This window comes from Tenrec ecaudatus, chromosome 10 (assembly GCF_050624435.1).
Source record: "Tenrec ecaudatus isolate mTenEca1 chromosome 10, mTenEca1.hap1, whole genome shotgun sequence".
Taxonomy (NCBI): domain Eukaryota; kingdom Metazoa; phylum Chordata; class Mammalia; order Afrosoricida; family Tenrecidae; genus Tenrec; species Tenrec ecaudatus.
In genome coordinates this window covers 142,218,538-142,246,371 of record NC_134539.1, presented here as the reverse complement: position 1 = coordinate 142,246,371, position 27,834 = coordinate 142,218,538, and the positions used below count along the sequence as shown (strand labels likewise).

Sequence of the window (27,834 nt, the reverse complement as noted above, 5' to 3'; positions counted from 1 at the left end):
TCCATCGGGTCAGTGCTGACCCCTAGCTCCCCCACAGGACAGGGGAGAACTGCCTCTGAGTTTCTGAAACTGTAACTGTCGACAAGAGTAGACAGACAGCCCCCTCTTGCTCCCTGCAAGTTTAATGTTCCTGCTCAGTGTCTTAATGATGCCCCAAACATACGAACGTTTGTTTGCTTGTTTGTTTGTTTGTCCTTCAATGCCCTATCTTGAAGGCAGCTTTGCCAGGTAAAGGTTTTTATTTTACTCCGTCCAGCTAGTTCTTCTCACCCACAATTAAGAACCAAGTTGTTTTGTTTTGTTTTGTTTTTAGAGAAAAGGTTGCTAAGTCCCCCGAGAAGGTACCATTCAGCACTTGAAGTTCACAGCTTTCCCCACTGGGACTTCGCACAAATCCAACCAACAGTTCCTGAATTTGAACCTTCCAAACTAAAAGGCAGATCCCAAACAGTTGCCATAGTTACCTGGGTTCTCTGATGGCCCCTGGGTAGGGGGGAGGGGGAGGGGTAACCGCTGCTTCCATTTCGTGCATGAGAGATAAGGAAATGAGATTTTTTTAAATAGTCCTTTGACCTTCTGAGATGATTTTGGGATATTTCACAGCTGTTAAATTGGATCCTTTTACAGTCATCGTGAAACAGCACGTCAGGTGCTGCCATTTCATTTTCGGTAGATGTTTCCCATGGCCGGGTCTCAGCTTCCGCGTCTAGAAGTTAGTTGGCTCGTTGCAGGCAGGCCCTCTTTCTGAATGTTTGCACGACGGCCTTGAACCATTGATGATCACACTGACATGAGTTTGCATGGGAGGAAGCTCCATAACAGTGAATCAGAAGTGTAAGAAGGGATCAGGGGCGGGGGGGGGGGGTAGGTGCATAAGCATGCATACCCCCGTGTGTGTCTTTTATTCAACTTGAGTCTGCAGCATGCTCTAGTTAGCAACATTTTTTCAAACTTTGCCCCACTATTTAGTAAATCAGCAGAAGGCCAAGAGTCTAATACACACACCCCATCCTCAGCTGCCCCACAATACAGCTTGATGGGAGATCCATTTGTTAGGGGTCTGGGTTTCTTTTCAAAGGTACTCACTTCTAGGTGTGGCGATATAACAACACTTGTTATTAGACAGGTATTATTTGTGGGCTTCCTAGTGAACCGGACACTTTCCTTGTTTCACACATAATCAGCTTCATGTTTTTCTTCTTCTTTCAAAAGAATGTCAGTTTAAGGAGATATTAAAAATGCTGAGCCATCTGAGATGTCAGCTAAGCCCTCATGGAAAAAGCACACCAACATCTGTGATCCTAGGATTGTAAATTATATAAGCCAAATCAGAAGGAGGGAATGGTATCAGAGCTTACATTGTGAGATGCTGGTGTGTAGACAGCTATGGCTGACAGTGGAAGCCTAAGATACATTTGTAGTAGCTACACAGGGACGAAGCCTCCGGCGATGGCCCGCTCACCCTAAGTGAGGGACGGAGTAACCTCGTTATCAGAAAGAGAGTCTTGGAGAGACTTCAGTACATTAAAAGATACATATGACTTGAACGGGAAAAACCTTACCACTCGCTCTCTGTTTTATATACTTTGGGCGTGCTCTGGTGTTTAATATCTTCTGTTGGTCTTTTTTTTTCACATTGGGGGTTGTCTCTGCCTGCCTGCCTCTCTGTTAGGGTTGTTTATGTTTTGTGGGATATGAACCCAGGACCGGTGAAGCTATAGAGACAATTACTAGAATAAGGTTCCTGGGGGCACAGCAGGGGAGGGGGAGTGCTTTAAGGAGGAAGAAAATGTTGTGAAACTGATTACGGGGGGCGACTGTACAACGCTGCTTGATATGATGGAAGTATGGAAAGCTGGGATGCCTGGATTAGCCCCTAATGAAATGGTCTTGGAGGGGGGGGAAGGATAAAATAAATAAGACTTCAAAACAAAACAAAATGCTGACTTAAAAGAAAAATCACCCACCCAGTTTAGAATTTAAAGTTCTTTTAAAAAAAATCACTTTAGCCCCATCCAGAGATAAGGCCTGTGACAACGGGTTCCGGTCTTTTTTCCTTGCGTATAGGTGCGATTTTTAACAAGGACTGGCTCATGTTACGGTATTTCCAGTCCATTTCTCAATGTCCCTTACATGCTCCTAAGATTTTTCACGAGTGTCTGAAATTTACCAGACATGCAGATAGTATGTGACACGTGTTCACCTATTGGTAGTTGATTCTGATTCCTGGCAACTCCATGTGTTCAGCGTAGAACTGCTGCATAGAAAGTTTAAGGCAGGGCCTTGTATAGTCAGATCAGCAGGCCTGTCTTCCAAAGTACCACTGGGTGACTTTGAACTGCCAGTCTTTCAACTTGCAGCCAAGGGCGTAACAATGGACGCCACCCGAGGACTCTGTATATGCTTTGGAGCAGCGATTCTCAACCTTCATGAAGATCTACGCACTTCTGAAACTAGTGTTTCCATCTCTCAAAACCAGCGGTTCTCAACCTGTGTCGCGACCCCTTTGGGGGTCGAACGACCCTTTCACAGGGGTCGCCCGATTCCTAACCATAGTAAAATGACAGTGATGAAGTAGCAATGAAATTAATGTTATGGTTGAGGGTCCCCACAACATGAACTGTGAAAGGGTCGTGGCATTAGGAAGGTTGAGAACCTCTGCTTTAGAGAACGCTGTAAAATACATCAGTGACCTCTGGGCCCACCCTCTAGTTGAGTAAAACTGGTCTGGGCCCTGGAGCCCTCACGAACCCCTCACCCCCATCGACAGCCCTCACAGCAGACCATCCGTGTGTTTCATTTACCATTTCTCTGGGTTTTGTTTTGGAAGGGTTTGGGTTTTTTTTGCAGGGGGTGGAGGGGGGTGCTTTGCCTTATAGTCTTAGCACAGGTACCGTATTTTTCCCACAAATAACACATCCACGTAAATAACTCAGTCACACATAGAACATGAAGTCAGAGCATGCTTACAAAAAGAGCACAAGGGTGGGCCGTGTGGTTGGCAAAAAGAAAATGCAACGTGTGTAGCTTTATGTTCTTTGTATAAATAAAGCTTGGCGTTCCTCTTTCACGGCCAGTGAGACGCACCCCGGCTGCCGTGTCTGGCTTTCGCGGGTCTGCTTGCACGCTTCCTTGCAGAGCCTTCTGCTGGAGGACACGCTCGCACCTTGTGGGAGTGTGCTCCGCAGGCACTGCACTTTCACAGAGTGTGGGTGTGTGGCAACCCTGCGGCAAACAAGTCTGGTCGGCACCATGTCCCCAGCACCAGGCGGTCACTCTGTGTCTTTCAGCCACAGGATGGTCATTCTCACAGTAGTCCAAACTTTTCGCGTAAGAGACTACCAAACAACAAAACTCACCACCTTCAGGCCCATTCTGAGTCCTGGTGTCCCTCAAGGGCAGGGTCAAGCTGCCCCGTGGGTCTCCCAGACTGTCAGCCTTGACGTGGGTAGGAAGCCTCGTTTGTCTCCCGTGAAGCGCCTGGTGGTTTCAAACTGGTGGCCTTGTGGTTAGCAGCCTGACACTTAACCGCTAGGCCACAAAAAAAACCCCAAAACACTCACTGCCATCAGGTCACCGCTGACTCATAGTGGCCCTCTTGTGAGTTTGTGTTCACAGGAGTAGAAAGCCCAGTCTTTCTCCCTCGGAGCTGCCGGTGGTTTCAAACTGCCGACCATGCAGATCGCAGCCCATCACATAACCACTACAGGACGAGGGCTGGGGTTCTCTAATTAGCCAATCAAACGCTCACCAAAATCACTGCCTTCGAGTCGAAGCTGATTCACGGGACAGAGTAGAACAACCCCTGTGCATTGCTGAGACTATATATCTATATGGGAGCAGAGATTCACCTTCCTCCTGCAGAGTGGCTGGTGGTTTTGAACTGCTGACCTTGGGTTTGGCAACTCAATATATAACCCACTACACCACCAGGGTTCCCTTAAACAGACTACAGTCTGGGGTCACTAGAGCTTTTATATGCAGTAGTGTGACTCCCTTTCTTCTGCTACCCGCTTTGTCTGGAACCAGACCTACAGCAGCTACATGTGTGCCTGGACCCTGGAGCTCGCTCTCCTGGCTCTCTGCAAGCAGCGTGCTACATGAACTTTTGTGTAAATGTCCCCTAGTGCACGTGATCAACGGTTCTGTGGAAGAGGTAGAAGTAGAATTTCGGCTGGTGGGTGCCACATTGCACTCAATGCCAACTTATTGACCCACGAGTAAGGGGGGGGCCCTGTCCATCCTCGCCAACACAGTTAGCTTCCGAAGACCAGGTCTTTACAATGCCAAAAATACAGTGGCAATGCGCCATTTTCACACAGCAGACACCGAAGCTGCAGATGACCACATCATTACATAGCTGCCCACCAACCTCGTTACATAATTACCAGACCACTGAGGATCACGGAGCCGCCGAGCTGACACACAGCCTTAACCACAGCCGGTGCTGATCACACCTGGCTCTTCGCTGTTCATTAGTGCCGGGTACACATGCTTAATGTACAAAATAGCAAAATGTTGAGAACTCAGGTAGTCGATCAGTGAAGAGTGAGGGTATTGATAGACTCCTCAAGGTCTCTTTTTGTCAGACTGGTGAGAGTGAAATATTTCATTGTAGCTTTAGGGTACATTTTCATAACTATTGGTGAGGTTCAGCATCTTTGAAATGTCAAATGACCGTTTGTGGTGTTTCTTCTGTGAAGTATTTGCCATTGATGGTTCTTTCAGAATATTGTTCTGATTTTGGAAGTCCCGTGTATCACCTGGGTAGCCATTGAGTAACTACATGCTGAAAGTATCGCCCCGGTTCACGGCTTCTCATTTCGTTCTTTAAGATGTCTTTTGAGGAAAAGAAATCCTTAAGTGTCAGATAATCAAGTGTATCCAGCATGTTCTTGATGGATTGTGATGGCCTGGATTAAGAAATCCCTTCAACTTAAAAAAAAAAGAGAGAGAGAGAGAGAATCCCTTCAGATTAAGAAATCTGAAGGCTCTGTGCTTCCTTCAGAGTTTTCTCTAAAAACTCCAGTTTTTCATAGCACATGTTTGCACTTCGGGTGAAGAAGAGTTCAGACTTAAAGGCTAAGTGATGTTTTAAATGTAATATGAAGTAAGATTTATTCTCTCCCCTTATGAGCACCATAAGGGGAAATTATCCGACTCCTGCCCCGCTGGACTGCGGGACTACCTCTGCCTATCAAGGGGGCGGCCTCTGTTTTATTCCATTGATCTGTTTGCCTTTCTCTAATCCAATACTAGGCCATTTTAGTGTCTGCAGTTTTAGAAGTCCATATAACTGATGATCTAAGGCCTCCCTCTCCACTTTGTTCTTCTTTAAGAGACTGTGACTATATACATTTAAGAATCAGCCTCTGGAGTTCTAAAAGGTGAGGAAGGGGAAGGAAGAATCAAACGTCCTAGCAACCCAAGGTCAGACAGGCTTCCTCCCACCCTCCAAACTTCCTTGCCAAGTCTGCCCCCAGCCATTCTTCCACAGCACTCTTGACGCCCCATCTGGATCCAATGGTCCATTGCAGTGATCCCGCAGAACTCACAGACTATGCCGGGGAATGCAGCAGGCTCTCACTTGTTGAGTCCGGATCACGTCTCTTCTGCACCCTCACGCAGGCCTTTCTCTGGCCCTCAGCCCATGGGCCTGGCCTCTGGCCTGCTTGGGCAAAGCTCTCTTAGGACTGCCAGTAAATGCCCAAAGAGCATGCTACTCTCCCATAAGCCTCAGACTTAGGGGTCGGCAAACCTAATTCCCCCAATTGAGTGTCTGGCGGCACTCAGCTTTCCTTGCTCTGTGGGCTGGGAAACCCATCACCCGTCTTATGCTCCGGCTCTCGGTTCTGCTGCTGCTGCTCTTACGCTGCTTCCCTAGTGTCGACAGCTTTCTGTCCCTGGATGCAAAAGGCTCAAGGTGCAGGAATCTCGGAGTCCAAAGGAGGTGCTCCACTCTCGGCTCTTCTTTTTGACAGTGTGGAGATTCCCCACTTCCGCTTCTGAGGGGGCTCCTTTCCTACCCAGCGGGATGGCAGAATTGACCAGTCCTCATGTTCAAGTTCCAAGTCTTTATAATAGGATCAGCTCTGTTCACTCTCGCTCACAACTGAATCAGATAATCCTAGCACCCTCTTCCCCGCCCTTCTCTTACTCAGACCCGCCCGGGAAAATTCTCTGGTGGAAGTCACAAAGACGATGGCTGGAAAGCCATATGAAGTCATTCACTGCATCACAGGAGATTTTTATGGGAACTGCATTGAATCTGTAGATGCATGGGGGGCATATTAACAGCTTTGCCCTATTGGGCCTTTCTTCTTGTTTATGTCTTCCTCACAGCCCGTCAGGGTCACACTGAGGCTTTCTTATGACAGTGTTACGTATATTCTGTTTGGTAGATTCCGATGGGGCACCATCGATCCTGACACACGCTGGGCTGCCATGAGGCAGAATGAACTCCATGACAACTTGGTTTGGGGGCTTTTTTACACCTTTGGTACATTTTTCTTTTTTGTTATTGGAAACACTCTTTTTAAAGTATAATGATCACCGTGTGTTGCTGGTGTATGGCAATGCAATTGACTGTATATTTTCTCTGTATTGTTGTTAAACTCTCTTTTTCACTCCAGTATATTTGTCAGTAAATTATCTGAGCTTTGCTGTGTAGGAAATCATTTCATCTGTGACTAGAACTTTCTTCCTTTGAAACTAAAGCCACTTTTCTTGTCTTACAACGTTGTACACATTTTTCAAAGAACGTGTTTCATGTTGCATGTAACTTGTCATTTGGTTAGTTGAGCTTATCCATAATTAATTAATTAGGAATATAGCTATTTAAGTGTACAATTGCTGATGAGAGGGACTCAGCATTTTTTAAAGCTTTCAATGCATACTGCCAAACTGCGTTTCAGGAAAGGTTTAGGTATTTGTGGTATCACCACCATTCTCATCATTGAAAATCTTCAGTATTCAGAATATCCATTATGAAAAATTCTGTAATTCTGTTGATTTTCATTGAAAGTCACTGAAGAGGCAGGACGTGCTTTAAGGCCAGAGCAATGGCCAATGCTGCTGCAGCTTCTTCTATTTTTTTTTTGTTTGCTTGTTTTTTGAGATGCAAAAGCGGCAAATGGAGTTTATTTGCTAGCTTGAGCTAGGGCTTCCTCCCTCCGCGGCCCGCTGCAGCGGGGACCCAGCATCCAAAGGGAGTCGGCCTTCTTCTTAGATTTTATACTCTAGCCAGTTTCCTGTCCTTAACCAGGCAGTCCTCAGTCTGAGGAGCCTCTGAGGGAGCCCCAACAACCAAATTAGCTTTTGTGTCTAACTGTGCCAAAGGGCCTCCATGCTTCACTTACAACGGAACCCCAGACCGTGGCGCAAAGCCGTTCTAGAAGGAGCTCCAAGATGCGATGCAGTCGAGTTCCAAATCCATCTTCTCATAAGAACTAACTGAAAATGGATTAATCCGTTCTCACCCACCAAGTTTTTACCCTAACCTTGCCTTTTTTTTACAAAACGTGACACTGAAATGTCAAAGTCAATAAGTTCAGAGGTTAATAATTAATTTAAATAAGAAACACAACATTAAAAAGGTTTTTAACAACTACAGTGTGGCCCATACCTTGAGACGGATGAGGTTCTGGGTCTGTGGAGAGAGAGTCACTGTTCGGAAGGGGAATCCCCTTCCATCAAATCAACTGGTAGCTGCTTGTCAGCAGTTGCTTTTTTCCCCTTTTCTTTGCCTTTTTTTTCACTAGGACCTATTTCTCTAAAACAAAAAACACCTGTCTAATGCGGTCTGCTGTTGGCATTTCCTTAACTGTTGTCTGAAAGGGTTTACTAAATTATCAACAATATCGATGACACAGTTAACCAGTTCCTGACCATGATGATTCTTTTCAAGAAATTCTTTCTTCGGATGCATGTTTGTAAATCTAAACACAGTACAAAAAGCCACAAAAACTAAGAAAATTATAGCAAAACACTTGGAACACAGCTGCAAAAGGTTTAAACAGGGCGTACTAACCACGCCTACTAATGCCGAGTGACCGAAACATGAACTGCTTCTGTTTATAAAAATCACGTGTGCGGGTTGGATTCAGATGTTTTGTTCGAGCTCCGATGCGAAATGTTCTCGACATTCCACGTGGAAATCCGATGATGTGGAGCACTGAGGGGGTCGAGGACCAGGGTCCTCCTGTACTGCTTCTCAGACCCTAATATCTGCTTCCATGCTTACCCGGAGGGTCTTCGTCAGACCCAGCAGCTGGCATGCCGCCACGGGGACATAATTTGCTGGCAAGTGACGCCATTGAGGAGCTCATGGCCCAGTTTGTTGGCTTTTCGTTCCTCCAAACCAGCGGCACTTACGTGGTGCTCACCGAGAGTTCGGTGTCCATGTCCTCCCAGAGGCGCCTCGGAAGAAAGGGCTGGCTATCTGCTTGCCAACACTCAGCTATGGAAACCCCTGTGGAGCACCGTTCTACTCCAATCCACCTGGGGTTGTCTTGAGCCAGCACTGAGTCCATAGCAACCAGTTTTGCTTTGCTTGATGTTTGTTTGTTTGAACGTGTAGCTATTTTCCCAGACCTTGGCTGCATGGAACAGTTTGCAGAGCAGGTTCTCTATCACCATTGCCTCCCGTCTGCCCCATGCCCCTGTGCAGTCGGTAGGAACAGGATGTGTAGTATCCTAGCCTTTGTTTTTCAGGTGAAGAAGGTACAGTTATTCGCCCAAGCTCAGAGCACCCACACATTTCAGGGGCAGGTGTCAAACCCAGGCCCAGGCCACCCATCCGTCTGGCATCACTACACCCGCCAACAACGTGCTGGTGGCAGCTGGGCAGGAAGGACGGCTCAGACCTGCCCCCTTCCCCTCTGGAGCCCTTTCCAGCCCCCACTCTTGGCTGGTCATGTCACCAGGCCACCAACCAGCATCAATAACGACAGAGGAGTCTGATATAAAGGTGATTGCCTCTACTCTCATAACTGGCCAGAACTCTGGTGACACTGTGCTGACAGGTTGGGCTGCTCACCACAAGGTCCACAGTTCGAAATCGCCTGCTCCGTGGGAGAAAGATGGGGCTTTCTACTCCCGTAAACAGGTCCAGCCTCGGAAACTCCCCGAGGCAGTGCCGCCCTGTCCTGTAGTGTTGCTGTGAGTCGGAAGGTTTGGGGTTTTGTTTTTCTTTTTTGGCTTACCCATCACAGGAGCTGTGACTGAAGGACCTGGGAGCTAACCTTAAGGCCAGCGGTGGGAGCCACCCGCCACTCTGTGGGGGTCTGCCTCTGTAAAGATTTGCAGTCCTGGGAGATCCTCTGGGGCAGTGCTGCTCCATCCTATAGGGTCCTCAAGAGTTGGATCGTTTCTTGGGGGGAGGCAGAGGGCGCAGCGGGTGAGCCCCAGAAGCCCAGGTGGGCAGAGAGCTGGGGACTCATCTCCCCACACCCCCTGCCCCACGAGCATTCCTCCTGGGGATGGATATGTGTGGGGACTGCAAGGGTGTCGATGGCTGTTCATGAGGGCTTGTTTTCCATTTAGTCTCCTGGAGGAGGACTCTGAGGAGGAGGGAGACTTGTGTCGCATCTGCCAGATAGCCGGGGGGTCCCCAGCCAACCCCCTCCTGGAGCCCTGCGGCTGTGTGGGGAGCCTGCGGTTCGTTCATCACGAGTGCCTGAAAAAGTGGCTGCAGGTGAAAATAACGTCAGGTAGGTGGGGAAGGAAGAGACCCCCAGACACCACCTCGGTCCCCCGTCCCCCAGCAGAGCCCCACCATGCTGCCCGGAGCCCTGATCTAGGCAGCAGGTCTACTGGAACCACGTGCTCTTGCCTCCCAGGCCTGCTAGGCCCAGCTAGCCGACTCCCAGAAAAAAAAAAAAATCAGTCTGGCCCTCAGAGGGCCCGGGAGAGCCACCCCAAGCGCCCTAAGCAAAGCCGCCTGGTGATCCAAAGCGAGCTCATTTCCAAAAATCCTTTCCATCATGAGACCCGCACCCCTCCCCACACTGGAGTTGTCAACTCTCTCCCTAGGACAAATCGCGTAACTGGGTGTGAAGCCCCTTCCTGGCTCCCTGCGGAAGTTCTAAACTAAATATAGCCCCCCCGTCACTCGGTCTGCTGTGTTTACCTGGCAGAGACGCAAAGATGTCTTCACAACAGGCTTCTGGGAATGAGAACAACGTGAACCAAACATGGGACAACCATGCAAAACCAAGCGACTCCATTCGAAGAGAGCTGCTCTCTGTGCAGCCGGGCTCTCTGGAGCACACCCACCCTGGGGCCAGCAGCCCCGGCTTTTCTCCTCCTCCCAACCCCCTCCTGGGGCTGCCTGGGAGAGGAAAGGCTTGGCCTTGTCCCCAAGGCACGACCAGCATGTGTAGGTGCCCCGCACCAAGCAGCACACCTCATAAGCCGGGGATGAGCACTGTGGGGAAACCAGATTCAGTGCCACATCTGCAAAGCTCTCTATCCATGACTGTACCCACCCTCACAGCTCGCCCGCCGCCCCCGCCCACCCCCAGAGTCACAGGCCAAGCAATGTACTCAGCCCTTCAGAGAGCAAAAAACCCAACACAATGGACTTCAGTTGCCCTTGCCTCTGCCCTAAGCTTGTTTGATCGGACCAGACATTTGGGCCACAGGAAATGTCCACATGCAGTACGTGTTGAAAGCAAGGCTGCATGCTTGTGCGTGCCAATGCTAACATGGGTCTGTTCGGCAGGATGAGATCGCTAGACACATGGGACCTTCCGTAGCCTCCAGCATTGCGGATTGATGCTAAAAACAACCTCCACCAGCCAGTAAACAAAATGCAGATAAGGATTCACTGGGGCGTCCTGTCCTTTGAAGAGTCTGGCAAAGCAGTTCTCTATATCCCCAGAGGAGACAGACCTGACCCGAAACTGCCCAAGCTCCCTCTTTACCAAAGCCAGGTAGCTCATTAGTCTGTGATGCCTGATGCATAAAACAATCCCCCCTCCCCTTTATGTCATTAGCCAAAGGCAGCCATCATCTCAGAGGGAAAGTGCACGGCGGAGTGGAGGCACAGATGGCCACCATGTGACATCTCCCTGGGAACTAGGGTAGGGGAAGGGAAAATGCTGATGTGGGCTGTCTGTCTGAAACACGCACACCCCACCCCACCAACAAGGTTTCTTTTTGCCAATGAGGCTGTGCTCAGCTTAGTCTGGGCCCTGGATTCTGTTAGAACTAAGATCCACTCCTGACCCCTGTCCCTTGGCCCCCTCTCCACCCACCCCCACCCCGCCCCTCTCCCCAGGTGTGAATGGCACCTGGGCAGCAGGAGTACAGGCAGATTTTTAGGTCACCAGTTGAAGAGAGTTTCTTCCATCCCTTTGAGCCTCACTGCTTTTTTTTTCATAGACTTTGGTTATGTCTGCAAGAGGAAAAAAAGTGTGTGTGTGTGTGTTTGTGTTTCTATGTGGAGAGAAAAATATATAGCATGGGCCCAAGGTTCCCTCTTTCTGCAAACATCTACCTAAGACTCAGCTCCACTACTGTGATGAGCCATTGTGCGTATATTTAAATAGGAAGTGAGACCTGTTATTTAAAAGTCATGGAAATTTCACTTCTATGAAGCTTGCATAATAATGAAATGATTACAAGGGGCATTGTTCAGATCTCAGGCTCAAGGTCACACTCTACAGAAGATGGCTGACTTGGAAATGAAGGTCACTGCCACTCAGGATTACACACACACACAGGCTCTCAAAATATCGCCTGTCCCAAGTGCCAACACAAACCGGCCCGGGGTTGTATGTAACGTGTAATTCTCCGTCTAATTTAAGGAGCAGATCTAGGCGCCGTGCAGACGTGTGAAATGTGTAAGCAAGCCCTGCTGATCGATCGGGAGGACTTTAACCTGACGGAGTTCTATCAGAGGCATCAGCAATCTCGGGTAAGAAACGCCCCTCAGCCCACCCCCCTCTTGACCCTTCCCCTCCCCCAACCCCCTTGGTCACCTCAGCTGGCTGGCCATGCCAAGGGAATGATGCCACTTTACTCAGCTTCAGGCCCGTAGGTGGCCTCGTGTGGGGGGAGATGGAGTGCCCATCCAGCCCACTTCTTTGGCAACTGCTAACCGAAAGGTTGGCAGTTCATACCTGCCTGTGGCTCTGAAGCAGAAAGATGAGGCTCTCTGCTCCTGTAAAGACTGACAGCCTTGGAAACCCTAGGAAGCTGGAATCGGTTTGGCAGCAGTGAGTGGTGGTGGTGGTGGGCCACGGCACTAGAGCTCTGAAGAGTTGGAAAGTCTGGATGGTCCTGGGTTGATGGTCAGCCAGCCGGCTGTCAGAACCAAAGTAGGGAGCTGCAAAGAATCTAGCACGTTCCAAGACAAAACTTGCTGGAGTCGCTTAAGTTTCAGGAGTTCTGATGGCACAGCGATGAAAGTGCTTGGCTGGTACTGGAAACGTTGCAGGTTCAAACCCATCAGAAGCTCTGTGAGAGCCAAGACGTGGCCATCTGCTCCCATAAAGACGGGAGCCCAGGAAGCCCCAGGGGGCAGTTCCGCTCGTGGAGGGCTGCGCTAAGTCTGGATTTCCACTGGATGGGGCGCCACCACATCAATGGAGGGGCAGTGGCCACAAGAGCAAAGCCTGAAGTCAAGTTCCCGGAGAGAAATCCCCTTTCAAAACCAGGGAGCTCTGGGATCGTGAGGAACCGCTTTTCCCAAGATTGAGAACCATGTTGAGTGGCTGCAGGTGCAATCGATTCCCACTGCTGGAAACCCCTCGCAGGCCAGCTTGGAACTGTGGACCTGAGGGTTGCTTTTTGAGAAGCGATTCTCCAGGCCTTTATTCTGAGGTGCCTCGAGGTGGATTGGAACCTTCAGAGAGACCTTTTGGGTTAGCAGCCAAATAAGTTAACCTTTGGCCTGCTCTGTGCTTCTTAACACCGTTGTCAGTCCTGGATGGTCCTGGGATAACAGTTCATCACCCAGAGAACTCAGCGAGTCCATGCCGACTCCTGCCAACCCTACTGGATGGGGTTGACCTGCCCCTGTGCGTTTCCAAGACTGTGACCATTTACGGGAGTAGGTAGAAAGCCCCGTGTTTCTCCCACAGAGAGGCTGGTGGTTTTGAACGGGCAAACTTGAGGTCAACAGCCCAGCTCCTAACCACAATGCCCACCACCAGGGCTCCTCTTCATCACCCAGCTCTCAAGCAAGCACCCTTCCATGTGGGACTGGACAACCCCCCCCACCCAACACGTCACCCGTGGGACTTGTGGTCCCTTGAAGGATGCAGCCAGAGCTGGCAGAAATGTGCTGTGGGCCACTCACACACCCCGTCTCACAGCCTACGTGCAAAACAAACAACAACGATGACATCCATAATTTTATATTCATTGCATATTAAAATGATAGTATTTGAGATATATTGAGTCCAAGAAAGTCTATTGTTAAAATGAATTTCACTTGTGTTTTGTTTTGCTTATTTTAACACGGCTACTAGAAAGCTGCTGATTACAGATGTAGCTGGTCTTTCTGTTGAATGACCCTCATCAAGGAGAGGCCCGGCACATAATAAGCCATCAATCAATATGTTTTCAAATAAAACTTGCCCATCATTCCCGTCATAATTGAAGACTGACCTCCCTCATAACGTGATTAGAAACAAATGACCGATAGCCCGATGGAGAGCGCACCGTTTTCAAACTATCAAATCATGGCTAACAATCAAAGTGTCACTTCAATTCTCAGCTCATTAACTGTATCTAGACTTCTATTATTTATTGTAAGAAGCAAATCTGAGTCAAAATGGACTGTATGATTCGGGGAAATTCTGCAGTTTCTTAACAAAAAAAAAACCAAAAAACTAAGGCTGCTAGACATAAGAGCCCTAGAACTGAGACAAGCCCAGAGGATATTTGAACAGCTAGGAACTTGGTATAGTGGACATAATGCCGTATTAGCGATGCAGAATCGCAGAAAATAGGCCTCGGGATATTGTCCAGAGAGGGGTGGGGGGGGTGGGGATGAGAGAGAGAGAAAGTCTTGCCTGAGAACTAAATTCAGCCTATGACTTCCTCTCATTTTTTGGCCCCTCAGCACTGCGGCTTGCCCCGCAGAGACCGGGAGCCGTGGTGAGGGAGAGAACCGGCTCACATCCTTAGCCCCCGAGACCGCAGGAGTCAAAATACTAACAGGAACCAGGACTTCTGTGAGCCTGAGGTCAGGGTGCCAGCCGGTGCGCAGATCCAGTCCGCGTGGTCATCCCAAAGCACAGGTCATCCCGGAGAATGGAGCCTGGCAGGCTCGCTGAGAAGGACGTGTCCAGACGAGGCCGGGTGACAGGACGCGACACATTTTGCCAGTCCCAAAGTCTAAGGGGATGCCTGGTCTAGCCAAGGTCCCTTTCGGTCTCAAAAATTTCTATCTGTCCTGCTGCTGCCAAGCTGCTGCTGCCTGAGTGTGTGCCTTTCCCGGCGATATTTATAGCTTCTGGCCGCCGCCGCCAGCAGCAGCTCTTTGCAGTGAACCAACATCTCTGCGCTCTGTAGCCAGAGGCGACCTGGCCCGTTGCAAACACGACAGCTGAACAAAGTCTGAACCCAAGAATGAGTCCCTTCTTGTGACCTTGCCGGAGCAACCGAAACTCTGGATCTCCGATCCATGAGCTGCAGGCAGGGGAAGGCTGGAGGGAGTCAAAACCCCACGTACAGCCCATGATTCCGGGCCAGGCACAAGAAGGGGCTCAGTGACTCCGAGTCTTGGCCCCTCGGGAGCAAGCCAGCGTGCACTAAGGACCAGGCAGGAAGTGCACCGCTAAACCAACCAAGTTCCCCGAGCCTGCCAAGATCTGCCTGCAGCCTCCTAGCTGAGCTGACCAGCCGCAAGCTCATTCTAGAAAGAACGTGGAAAGTGGTGGCGTCTGCTAGAGTAGAAAGGGCTGATGGCATGTGCACATGGAGTGATGGGCGACAGCTGGTCGAAGGACAATAAATTGTTGGCAGGAAGAGAAGGCAGCGAGGAACTGCAAGGCCCTCAGGGACCAGCAAGGTGGCCACCTATAGACCTGCGGTGAGGGAGTGGTCCTGGGACGGGGGGCTGTCGCTGGTGGAGGGGATCCGTCGACAGCCAGCGGTCCACAGAAGGAAGCTGCCACCGTCACATGCCCCTGCCCTGCAGGGAGGGACCAGTGGGAACTGCCACCCCTCACACCCTCTGGCCTCCTGCCAGGGCCTCCCATTGGCCAAACGCAACAGAGAAGCAGAGGGCAAGGGAGCCTGCTGGATGAATCCTTGGAGGTCAGCCTCGAAGGCACAGAGCCAAGCAGAAAGTAGATGTGGAGGAGAAATGGAAACGATCCCGCACGGTAATTATCCTACTCGGAAGTGGGGACGATTTTAAATTCGTTTCAGTGCGAACCTGACAGGCCACCAAAGTCTTTGGGAAAATGTCCTTCATTATCCTCACAGGTGGAAACAAGATTAACAGACCCACCCGGTGGGAGAACCACGGCCACAGGACCAACTGCAATGTTGATGTGCGGAAGGGTGGCCGTGGTGGGCTCACACTCTCGCGTCCTGATGGCCCGTTGTGAATGTAGTGGTATACGTTTGCTGAGAGTCTGGGTTAAACTGGAGACCCGAGAGAAGTGGGACTTAGATGCGCCCAGTAAGGCCCTGTGGGTTAAGACTGAGGGATGGGAACTGTCACTCCGCATGAAGCTATCTAGGACATTGTACAACTTCGGGGCAACCCAGGGACGAAGTCCACTTGGGGAGGCCTCTCAGCCTGGCCCTGAGGGTTGGTGTTTGCCTCTGTGCCTCTGAGGCCCCATCCCTTCCTCTCCCTCCCAAACCTGAGCTCCTCAGAGCAATCTTAGCCAGCCCCCAATACCTTCCACGCTTTGGCAGTGGGCTTTTTGAGGAGGAGCGGGTTGGCTGGTGTCACATCCAGCTGGCTGGTGTCACATGGAGGTGTGCACAAGGAAGGGAACAAGCCAAAAAGGGCCTGCAGCTGGTTTCGGCTCAGTGCTCACGTACAGCTAACTAACTTTGCAACCAACTTGGCTTGTTGGGGTTTCCCCATGTATTTTCACCACTGAGGGCTCCCCTAAGTCTAATTACAAAAATCATAAACACACACCCATTTCCCGCGGTTGACCAACCAGAGATAATAACACTTGACCTTTACGGTAATGTACCCTCCTTCCCCCCTCACCCTCCCTTTTTCGGTCAAGTTCTGTTGAAATGCTGACACTGTAACTCCAAGCCCAGTTCTTCTGAAGTGATTGGTTGGGGGGAGTCCAGGTATCAACATATACCATCTAAAATATATAAAGCTTATGAAAGTTTACATTATGCACATTTTATCACAGTTGAGAGAGACTATGGTAAAATATACAGTACAGAATATTGACTTTGTGTGTGTGTGTGTGTGTGTGTGTATTTCTGGATTTTTAGTCCAAATTTCCTAGAAAGCCTTTAAAGTTGATTACTGGACCATCTTCCTCCCTTGACTCGGTATACAACCACCCCCTGCAGTGACACGCAGCCAGCTCTAGGGAAAGTGACCGTGACACAAGCTGATTGACCGATTGAGGCCATTTTCTTACCAGGAATGGTCCTCCGTGTCGCTCATCCAATTATGACCCATCATTTGCTTCCTGGAAGGCCTGGAATAGCATTCTTAATGATCTCAGCATTTCTTCGTGGACTTGAAACTGTTTTGCCAGGCAGTGGTCCATGAATGTGGTCCCATGCCTTTCCCCCCAGAACCATCTTCACCCACTGTAAAAGGGCTGGGTTGCCAGACAGAGAGCAGTAGCGGGTGGCGGTGACGCTGCAAACACTTGCCGAGTGCTTACTGTAGGTCAGACCCTGCACTGGAGCCCAACACAGCTGCCTGCTGCCTTCAAAGGAAGCGACCCTAAGGGGGTCAGGGTGCACAGTCAGCTCAGGGAGCATCTGCAGAGCCTCTGCCTGCTCTCAGGGCCCCAGAGGGCTGCTGAGTGAAAGAGAGGTTTAAGACCCGTGGTGGCCAAGTCTTGGGCATCTGAGACTGGTATCTCCCTGGACGTTGGGCCACAGCTCAGAGCCGGACCTTTGGGCACTGTTGGCGGGCTTGGAGAGAGTGACCAGCGGGGGTCTTTCTTCTGGTTGGCTTCTCCACATCGAGGCCGAGGCTGCCAACTGCCGGCCCTTTCGTTCAGAGCTGTGGGTCTCAAAAATCAGTGGAGCCCAAACCAGTGGCATTGATATCACTGGGGCACTTGTTAGAAATGTACCTTCTCAGCTCCCATCCTGGCCCCACTGAGCCCAGAAGTGATGGGTATAGGTGCGCCCAGCAGCTGTGCTCCCACGGATGCTCCTGGGGAGCCTGGTGCCCATTAAAGTTGGAAGTCATGTCTCAAGGGGCCGTCATTGGGGCCAAAATGAAGCCTTGTTCTCTTCCTTCTGCGAGCCCAGCACCTGTAGCTTGCTGTGTGCACCCCAGGCCCTGTGCCAGGTACTACACCTCGGCAGACCTGGCCCAGGCCCTGGCAGCAGGCCGCCCTGCATCCTGCCTTTAAGTCTTGCGTCTCATAAGATGGTTTTGCTTGGTGAATACCCCTTTTGCTTCTCTGGGCTTATGTTATCACAAAGCCAGGGGAACCGCCGGGACGGAGGCTCCCTTCCTCTAAATGGATTCACCGTGACCCTGTGAAGTTAAGACTTGTTGCCCAAGTCACAGCCCTCCAGGGCCCCAGGCTGCCCCCCTTACCTGGCAGCATGTCCTGCCTGGGGAGAGGTGGGAAGGCCTTCTTCCACCATGCAGTGGCCACCAGCTTCCCAGTGCCGCAGAGGGATGGGCTCAGCAGGCTGGTGGCAGAATCCCTCCGAAGCACAGGCCTGCCCTTGAGCCACCCCAGCCAAGGACAGATGTCTCCAGACTCACGGACTCATGCAGCCCTCTAATCACAGACTCGGGAGCCTCTCCCGACCACATGTGAAGACGTTGATAGAGAGGGTGTGCTGTGCTGTCAGCGTCTTCTGGTGAATGACGTGGAGGGGTCCCCTCCTCGGTCACCAAGCTCTTGGCCAGAGTGAATGTCAATGGAGTGGAAATCATGGGCCACCTCCTGGCCACTGCCACCCCACCTCTTCAGTCTGGGGCACAGAGGGGCACAGTGGAGGGGCGTTAGCAGGAGATGAGTCGCTGGGTTGGGAGTAGCTGTAATGAAAACAAAACAGAAAAATCACTGCCATCGGGTTGGCACGGACTCATAGCAACTGTGGAGGCCAGGGTAGAACTGCCTGGCGAGCCTCAACGGTGTCTGTCTGCCTCCGGAGGGCCTGGCTGTGGCAAACCGCCAAATGAGGTCAGCAGCCTCATGAGGAATCCCTGCACCCTCCAAGAAGCCCCAGCTGTAATCAAGGCTCCAAGGTCAAGTTCACTTGGCCTTGGCTGAACTTTCTGATACCAAGTCCCTCCCACTTGTAAGTGGGGGGGCTCCATGGCTGACTCCCAGTGGATGATCAAATGATCAAACTCCCACTGTGAGGGGCGCGCCAAGCCCCCGTGTGGCGCTGCCAGCCTTTATAGGTCCCATGCCAAGGAAAGGGGCCGCGATGACGGCCCCTCCCACAGACCAGAGAAGAGACACAATCTGCTCCAAGTGGCTTTCCCATTGATCTGCAGAAGACATGAGTGCCTATTTTCCCAGCTGCATGCCTCTGGGCCTTATTGAGTGCCCCCTCCCCACGCGTCCCCAAAGCTTGACAGTTGCAAGCCATTTTCTAGCCGATAGATTTTCCCTGCTGTGTCCAGAGGGTGTGTTGCGGGAAGGCTCCTGACCCAGGGCACAGTGGAGAGAGAGCTGGGCAGGGCCATGGGCAGGGGAAGCTGCGGTAGCCCAGGTGGCCAAACCCGAACCCGACATCGGCTGTTGGGGGAGCCGGCTGAAAGACACGTTTGGAAGGCCCCAGGGACAACCTCAGAGGTGGCAGCAGGGCAGCCTCCAGGAAGAAGGTGGGCACCGGCTCCCTCCTGAGATGAGGCAGTTAAAACAGAAAGGCAAAAGCAGGCCACCACCTCTCCATCCTCCCTACACCAAGGCCAAGAGCTCCCAGGACACATGGTCAAAGCTCAAGACAGGTAGCTGAACTGCCCAGGTTTCCTGACGTGAGCCTTCCAGGGCAGGATCCCGGGGACAGTAGTGGGTGGAGAATGTGGTGGCCCGGGGGCCCCATAGTCACCAAGGTCCAGAGCGGGCATAGATCTAGGAGGATCGTGCTCAGGTCCTTAGACTTCAGTGTCTCTTCTGGCAGCTTCTTTGTTCTGGAAAAGGTGCGCTGAGCGCCAACTTCCTTGATCTAATGGGAACAGGGAGCTAGGCCCAGGCTGATGCAGAAGGCAGGCGGGCAGCTGATGCCCTGAAGTGGTCCCTGGCTCGAATCCAAGCTGGGAGTCTCCTGGGAAACGGAGCTCTGCCTTCCCCTGAGGGTGATGGCAAGGGCCGTGGCCTCTGCCGGGAATGTTAGTCCCTGGGGCCGGGCTGCTTCCCGCTTCCCGAGCACCTCCACGCCCCTCCCCTGGGGAGAGACTTGAAGGCAGATGGAGTTCAAAGCAGTTCCCGCAGCTGCTTCACCCCCCACCCAGGAAGGGGATCCTTACTAACACCACGTGTGCGGCCTGTGAAGGGCCCCCCTGGAAGGCGAGGCCTTCCCAGCAGGCAGAAGCGCTGAGAACAGAGGAAACATGCACCATGCTCCCGTGGGAGCAAAGACCAGACTGATGAGACATGGCTTAGCGGGTTACACGTTGGGCTGCTAACCACAAGGTCAGCAGTTCAAACCCACCAGCCACTCCGAGGGAGACTAATGAGCCTCACTGCTCCCAGAAAGGTAGACAGCCCCAGAAGCCCACAGTGGCCATTCTACTCAGTCCATGGGGTCGCTATGAGTAGTCAGAATTGACTCGATGGCAGTGACTTTGAAGTTGAAGGAAGCGGCTTTGGCCATCAAGGACATTAGGGATATGGTCCGGGGCAAGAAGGGAGACGGCTATTTAAAGCAGACGTATGCAACAAGCCCACAGGAAGGACACTTGCGAGGAACCCAGGCCAAGGCACTGAGGCCAATGCTGCTGAGCCCCTGCAGGCAGAGGGTCCTGGAGTTCAGGGTCGTTGCCCACACACCAGCTGGGGCAGGGACTTTAGCTGAGACCATTGTTAGGCCCAACTGTCAGGAGGGGAATGTCCAGCATGCAGGTCCTTTCTCTGCAAACAAAGCATCCAGGGAAGCCATGCTCCACAGTGGCACCTGGGCCCTCAGACTCTCTCTCAATCCAAGTCGGCCTTTCTGAGAGGCCTCTGCTCAAAGATGTCACACTCAGCACTGGCAACAGGCTGGAAACAGGCTCCCTGTGTCCTCCCGCCTCTCCAGGGAGACGGGGATTTGGCCCAGTACATACGGGGCTCTCTCATGCCTTCATCTTTCCTGGCACCCGGTGTTTCTGTCTGTCGGACACCCCCACACACATGTACCTCACCGCCCTCCATCCAGCAACAGCTGCCAAAGGCCACCTCCTCCAAGAAGCCTGCCTTCATGTTAGAGCCAACTAATCCGTGTTCTGTGCTCCACTCTTCCCTCCCCACGGCCGCATCCCGCTGGTCTGAGAGCAGCTCATGAATGAGTCACGCTCTCCCACATCATGTGATGGGGGGGTCTGTCTCTGTTTCCTGCCAGTAAAGCCAGTTGACTGGCTCATGGGTCACCCCGGGTGGGTCAGGGTAGAATGATGCTCCAGAGGGTTTCAGCGGCTGGATTAAAAAAAAAACAACTTTTCATTGAGAATTGGCTAAAAGTTTATAGGACAGCAGCTGGGTTTTGTTTGTTTGTTTTTATGTTTTGTTTTGGGCTTGGAGGGGGGAAGTTTAGACCACCAAGCCTTTGTTCTGAGGAGCTGCTGGGTGTGCTGAAGCCTTCCACCTTGCAGTTAGCAGCCAAATGCAGGGACTGTCGACACCACTCAGGGACGCCTGTTGGCTTCCTAAGGTTGTCATAGTAAGTCACCACAGATGAGGCTCCTTCATGGGCGCCCTGGCGGCACTGTCAGGTAAGCGTTGGACTACTAACCTCAAGGTCAGTGGCTCAAACCCACCAGCTGCTCCACAAAAGACAGTTGAGGCTGTTTGCTCCTGTAAAGAGCTATAGCCTCAGGTACCCTACAGAGGGTCAGCCTGACTCAGAACCAACTCGATGGTAGTGGGGTTTTGGTAGAGGCGACTTAAAATAGAAACGTATATTCTCTTGGATACTGAAGGCCAGAAATCGGAAAGCAAGGCATCTACTGAGCTGGGCTCCCCCCGCCACCCAAAGGCTCCTAGGGGGATCCCTTCCTCTCATTTTCCAGCTCCGGGTGGCCCTACACTCTGCTTGCTGGTGGTTTCATGCTCTGGCTTTGTCTTCTCCTGGCCGCCTCCTCTCTGTGGGTATCTCTGCGTGCCCTTCTCTGCCGGCCTCCAACCTCTTCCTCAGCTTTTTCCTCATAAGGATGTGTCATTGGATTTGAGGGCCACCCGGAACATCCAAGATGATGTTCTCTCAAGATCCTTAATTGCATCTGCCAAGACGTTTTACCCCCAAACAAGGCCACGTCCACAGGTTCGGAGGGTAGGACTTGGACACATCGCTGTTGGAGGCCAGCATTCAGCCCCACAACAGGATCCCAGCAGACCCGGGTTCCCCAAAACTCCCAACGCCAAGTGCGGCAGATGCCACAGCGTCCTCATTATTGCTGGGCTGGGCTGGGCTGGAGAAGGGGGTTTTCTCAGAACACTCATCTCTGGGTGATCTCTGGTCCCGAAGGTGGGACTTATCATAGGACAGGGTTCCCGCCCCATTCCTTAGCACCTCTTGACCTTGTGACCCTCCACTCCGTGATTTAGAATCAGGGATGGGGACCTTTTTTTTGGATCGCATCATTCGGGGGCCATACACAATTACCAACTTAAAAATGAGCCTGCTGTGCGTGGTCCACCATGTAATGAACTCACCCCTCACGTGATGGTCGGAACTGTTTCTCTTTGGTGAGGCCTGGGGCGTTGGCTGCCATTGGGAATGTCTTGGGTCTTTACTAGGCCCCTCGGTCCGGATGTGTCTTACGCCTGATTTAGATCGTGCATATTTCGTATGTTTTTCATGTGTAGGCACAGAATGAGCTGATGAATTCGGGCTTGTACCTGGTGCTGCTGCTTCATCTTTATGAACAGAGGTTTGCTGAACTCATGAGGCTCAACTTCGGTGCCGCCGGGAGACAGAGGGTAAGTCGGGCTCGCACCCAGGGCCATCGGGCAGCTGCTCAAAGACCTTTGCAGCGTTGGTTATTGGATACACACGATGCTGAGGCCCACAGTCACTTGGTAGACCAGCAGACTGTCAATTGTTAAGACTAAGGCTTGGCAGCTGTTGCATAGACTCGATGGCCCTCTGGCTAAAAAGTGATAATCACATAATTGTTTACTATTACACATAAGTAGTCATTAAACAGTCACCAGTGATCATGTGAGTCTCCACGGATATTTACCTCTCAAAATAGAAGCCAACAACAAGGATACAGAGGAGGCGCTGTGGTGGCAGAGTGGTTATGCCTCCGGCTGTTAACCCAAGGTCAGCCGTTCAAAACCACCAATGGAGGAGGACATGGCTTTCTGCTCCGGGACATAGTTACATCTCGGAAACCCACAGGGCCGTCACCCCCCAACCCGCCCTCTAGGGTCTGGGATGAGTGGGAATTGACTTGCTGGCAGTGACGGAAATGGAGACTGAGGTTGACAGTGCCCACTGCCCAGGCATGGAGGATCTGTGAAAACCAGACCTTTGGAGGGGGGAGAGCTGGTTAAATCGCATTCGGAGCACAAGAGGGTCCTCTCTGTGTGTTTGGTGTTCCATCCCCGGGTCTATTGTGCTAGTGCGCTTGTGTGCGAGTGTGTGCATGTGTGCCCCGCTGGAGGAGACAGACTGCCAAGAAATAAAGGTGCTGATGTCTCACCATTTGTCATTAGGGAAGTGGCGATGTAATTAACAAAATGGTCATCGGCAGCTGCCCTCCTAACAAGAAAACCTGGGCCCTCTGGGTGTGTGGAGAGAGAACTTGAACTCTGCCACCAACTGGTGGCTAGCCTTAGCAACGTCCTTAACCCTCGACGGAATCATCCTCGTGGACTGGCTGACCTCTAAAGTGTCCTAGCACACTTGGTCGTGGTAAAGTCAGCACCATGAATGCCAGCGGGCTTCTGCTGTAGTTCTCTAGTGCGGCGACAGCGAGATGCTCTAATCAACAGAAATGTATTCTCTCTCATTGTCCAAAGTCAGGGTGCCGCCGCTAGAGAAGGGCCTCTGCTCTCTGCCACTCACCATGTAGGAAGAAGGCCTTTGTCCCCTTTCAGCATCTGCGGAGCTGGCATTCCTTGGACTAAATCCCTAGGTCTTGACATCAACTTCGCCCCCCGCCCCTCCCTGGGTGTGGGAGGTTCTCAGCACTGGGTCCTTGAGTGCAAAGGATACACTTCATCCCTGGCTCGTCCTTGTGGGTGGTAGTAGATCTCTCCGGTCTCTGCTCACTGGTTTACTCTCTTCTACATCTCAAAAGAGATGGCGTTAAGATACAAACTAATCCTGGAGACGGCATCCTGCCTTGTTGACTTCATAGCAGTGGGTGTTTATCATTTACCACGTTACAAAATAATGGATAAACTACATAATGCTGGCTGGGAATCGCAGCTCTGCTGAATTGGTATAGATTGGGGTTCGGGGTGGTGACACAGTTCAACCCACAACACCCTTTCTTCATGGAATGCCTCTCTGTGGCCAAGCTGGGAGGGAGAGTTGCCGGGAGAGGACACTTCCCTTAAGGTCATGCCAAAGCCTGCTATGCGTGTAAGTTTTGGGAATCTCCCACAGCCTTCGGGTCTTACAAGTTGACCTTGACTTGTGTTTGAAGGGCATGGCTGTCAAGTGAGCTAAGGTGTCAGTACACAAGCCACCAAGAAACTATTTCAGTGGCACTGTGCCATCCCACTCGTCCTTCTTTTGTGTCGTCTCCCTTTTTCTCTCTCCTCTCCTCCTTCAAAAGGACAGATGGCATCTGCTGACCTCAGTCTCTGCTCGGCGGTTGAACCCAGTGATTCCAAGCAGACAGCCCTTCCTGCAGACCATGCGGAGTCATCTGATTAAGGATGCTGGGTTCCAACCGTGACCCGTGAGAATTGGAGATTTGTTCCTATTTTTCTGACTTCAAGTCTCCCCTTGGACCTTGAGCTCTCAATTAAGGAAAACGGATTGGGTGTTTGCCAAGACATCTTCTCAGGAATCTCACCCTCTTTTTGACCCAGGCCTGTCCTTCCTAGACTGTTCCATGGCTTTAATGGTTACATACATTCCCTAGAGAAATAGATCTTTTTTTTTTAATGGAAAAAGCAAATGAAAGTACAGGAAGCAGGAAATGATCCTTTGTTGACATTTCTATAACCTCATCTTCATGATCCCACATCTTTTTAATGAACTTTTTACTGCGCATTGAACTTCAAAGCAGTCAGAGCTGATACAGGTTACAGATGGCCCCCGTGTCACAGTGAGTTAATCCAAGCACAAGCAGTAGCCCCCAGGATGGGAAACTAAACATGAAAAGACGCAAGCAGTCGTACCCAAGGGATTAAAACTAAGATCCGGAACCAGGGCCTTCAGGCAGCTCGTGATAAAACCATCCTTGCGCGAAGACGCCCGAGACACCAGGAGCAAGCTGGGATTTTGGGTGGGAGGGAGGAGAAATGCCGAGGCAACACCCTGTTTGTGCCACAACCCCGAAATACTTGCCACCCACTTAAACCACCAAGCCATAGACAGTGCAGGTGCCAGTTCAGAGGCGCACCTGGTGGCTTTTGTCAAATTCAGACTCTTCCGGATGTGAGCCTCAGGGTTTTCTTTACAGGCGCCCTGGGGGCCGTGTGGTTACACAGTAAGCTACTAACCAGTAGTGCAGCAGTTCGAAACTACCAGCCGCTCCTCAGGAGACAGTCAAAGCTCTCTTCTTGTCAAGAGCGAACAGTCTTGGAAACCCACCGGAACAGTTCTCACCTCCCTATAGGGTCACCATGAGTCAGAATTGACTTGATTGCTGTGGGGTTTCTCTTTTTCATTTTCTTGTGATGTCTATCAAAAAAGGGGACACGAGGTTGAGAGAGAAGCCCTCCTTCCCCCTCTCTGCGCTACCAGAACTGGAGAATTAATTCCCCCTCGGGCTGCTTGGTTGTGTCTATTAAGGGTCTGGTATGAATGCTTGCTAATGGTGATGCTCATTCATTCAGACCCGGCCCGTTCCGGAGGCTGAGAGGAGGGAGTCAGGGAAGGTAGCTATCAGACAGACTCCATGATCCCTCGTTCCTTGAGGAGCTGATGGGCAAGTTGAGAGACCAGGTTCCCCAAACGGTTGAACCAGGAGGTAATGAGAAAATCACCCTTGGGCAAGAGAACCAGCCAGGCCCAGCAAAATTTAGAGGCTCTTGGCAATGAGAGCTTAAGAGCTTCTCTCACTGGGAGATCCTGAAGGACCTAGCAATTCCATATGCAATTTGTCTCCCCAATAGACCTGTGAGCTTTCGGAAAGTAAGGCCAAGCCTCCTCCTCCTGTCTCTGAAGAAACAGACACTCAGTGGCGGCGACCATGTCTCAGATACTAGAAGTGCTAGGAGCACCCAGTGACTGTAAAGTATCCAAAGACCACCAACTACAGAGTGGTCTACGTGGTGGTCATGGGGGTCGGGGGGCATTCATTCGGCAAAGGACCAAAGGGTGTCAGGCCTTCCTCTCATGGTCTCTGGAAGCCACTCCCTTCTTTGTCTAGTGCTCCATAGGAGGGGTGGGCCTAGAAGACAAGTGCGGTCTTGAGGCTGGGCGCACCTTCTCCAGGCTCCCTCCCCTTTGACATCATTTCTACAAAACCCAGAAGGGCCACATCTAGCCAGCAAAATGGGGTCCGTGATTGGAAGAACTTCCTAACTTACCAACATAGAGTACGGGAGCTGGTTAGATAAGAGTAGATACCTGCCACAGACGTGAACCTAAAGGCAGAGTGCGATATCCCTGGCACCCCAGAGAAAACAGAGGCGGTGACTGGCGCTGTCCTGGTGGGTTCATTCACCAGGGAGTAAGGCTAGTGGGTGGTTCAAGTCCACCAGCCACTCAGCAGGAGAAAACTGCAGCTGTCTGCTCCCGGAAAGATTGACCACCCCAGCAAGCCACAGGGGTGGTTTGCCTCTGTCCAGTCGGGGTCACTCCGTGGCAGGGAGGGTTTCTGTGGGTCCCTTGCCTTTGAGTCCAAGAGAAATGCCAGCCTTCCCTCTGCAGCGGGGCATGAGAGGCCCTGCCTGTCCTGAGGCACGGAAAGGGGACCGGGAACCAAAGCTGCCCCCGCACTGGCCAGGCAGTTGCCCCAGTAACCGTGTCCAGCACCCCTTGTTTTGCCCTCAGCCTGTCACAAAGCCCCTCTTCTCTGCGGAAGAGCATCATCCCTTCTGCCCCGGAGCCCACACCCTTTCAGCCTGGCACAATGGGCGTCTCTCACGGTGACACAAAAGAGCGGGCCCAGAGCCTTGATGGGACTGCTGCTTCCTGCCAGGCGGAGAATACAACTGATTGTTTAAAAGCCAGTGGCGAGGCAAGTGGCCAATTAACAAGGCCCACACCCCCACTGCCTGCAAACCGGGCATGGGGTGCCGCCATCCACGGAGATCAATGGCAAGGAAGCCGGTCTGCTCACGCTGCCAATTTTGGAAGCCCCGAGACGGCCAAGGTGACCCAGGGCCCCAAGATGCCCAGGAGTCACGCTGCCCCCCAGCACTCCACCCACTTGCCTGCCCCCTTTAAGGTGATGTCGGGGATTCCCAGAACATTCCGGTGTCTAGAGAACTAGACCCCTGTTCACAATCGCATGGGAAAGGGGAACATTACAGCTTATCTCTCCTTGTCTTCTTCCTCACAGTTGACACGACACTGTCCACAATCCAGGCCGGAAGAAAATGAAAGTAGGTTTGGGGGTCAGTCTCGTCGGTGTAGGGGTGCTTTGCTCATTGGAAGGAAATAGTGACCACCACCCAGAGGCAAAAATAACCCCTCCAAGCCTGGGAAATCCTGGCTGCAGAGAAAGCCGTCCGGAAGGAGAGTTCACGTCCCGGCTTCAGGGCAGATCCGAATTTTCATTCATCCCGAGAGCAAGGACGGGGCCTGCCAGGAAGCAGAGGGTGGTCTGCTCTGGGGGGTTCCTTTTCTACCTGGCAGGGTTGGGGTCCAGTACTTGATGAGCCTCTCAGGGGGACGTGGGCAATGCTAGCCTGCTCAGCCAGGGCCCAGAGGCCTTGTTTCTTCACCCAATGGGTTTCTCACTGTGGGGGCCAAGCAAGGTCTGCTGGATTCTGGGCTCTCAACACAGGCAGGATAGCTCTCCTCAAACAGGTTGGAGAAAAGTCTCTCCCCCCGCCCCCCAGAAAGCCAGCCTGGAGGGAAAGAGGCCCCTTTAAGGACACATTCGGGAAGACCCTCCCTGGGTGTGAGAACAAGCCTTCAGTGGCGCTGTCCCCAGGGGCCTCTTCTGAGAAACCCTGCGTGGCCTGCCCTTGTGGACACGGACGCTCCCTGCTGGCTTCCCCAGCAGAATTACTGGGGGAAACCAGCCCCAAGTAGAGAGTCCTGGGCCCCTCGCGGAGATTCTGATTCAGGTCTCAGGGGCTCCCCCTGGAACCCCCTTTTCTACAGAGGGGTCCCTGGCGGTCTTGGTGCAGTCGGGCACTATTTAGAAACCCCCAAAAGATGGGCCTGGGGACGAAG

At 51.8% G+C, this 27,834-nt stretch overlaps 1 protein-coding gene across 1 annotated transcript in view; it reads left to right on the top strand.

The window, feature by feature from the left end:
• The window catches only part of MARCHF10 (membrane associated ring-CH-type finger 10), an 88,181-nt gene extending 61,075 nt beyond the window's left edge, over positions 1-27,106 (top strand). Inside the window, exons 6-9 of the mRNA XM_075559409.1 lie at positions 9,544-9,710; positions 11,811-11,920; positions 22,164-22,277; positions 26,993-27,106. Of these exons, the coding sequence (XP_075415524.1) occupies positions 9,544-9,710; positions 11,811-11,920; positions 22,164-22,277; positions 26,993-27,094 (493 nt within the window). The 3' untranslated portion in view covers positions 27,095-27,106. The remainder of the gene's footprint in view (positions 1-9,543; positions 9,711-11,810; positions 11,921-22,163; positions 22,278-26,992) is intronic.
• The last annotated feature ends 728 nt before the right edge of the window (positions 27,107-27,834 follow it).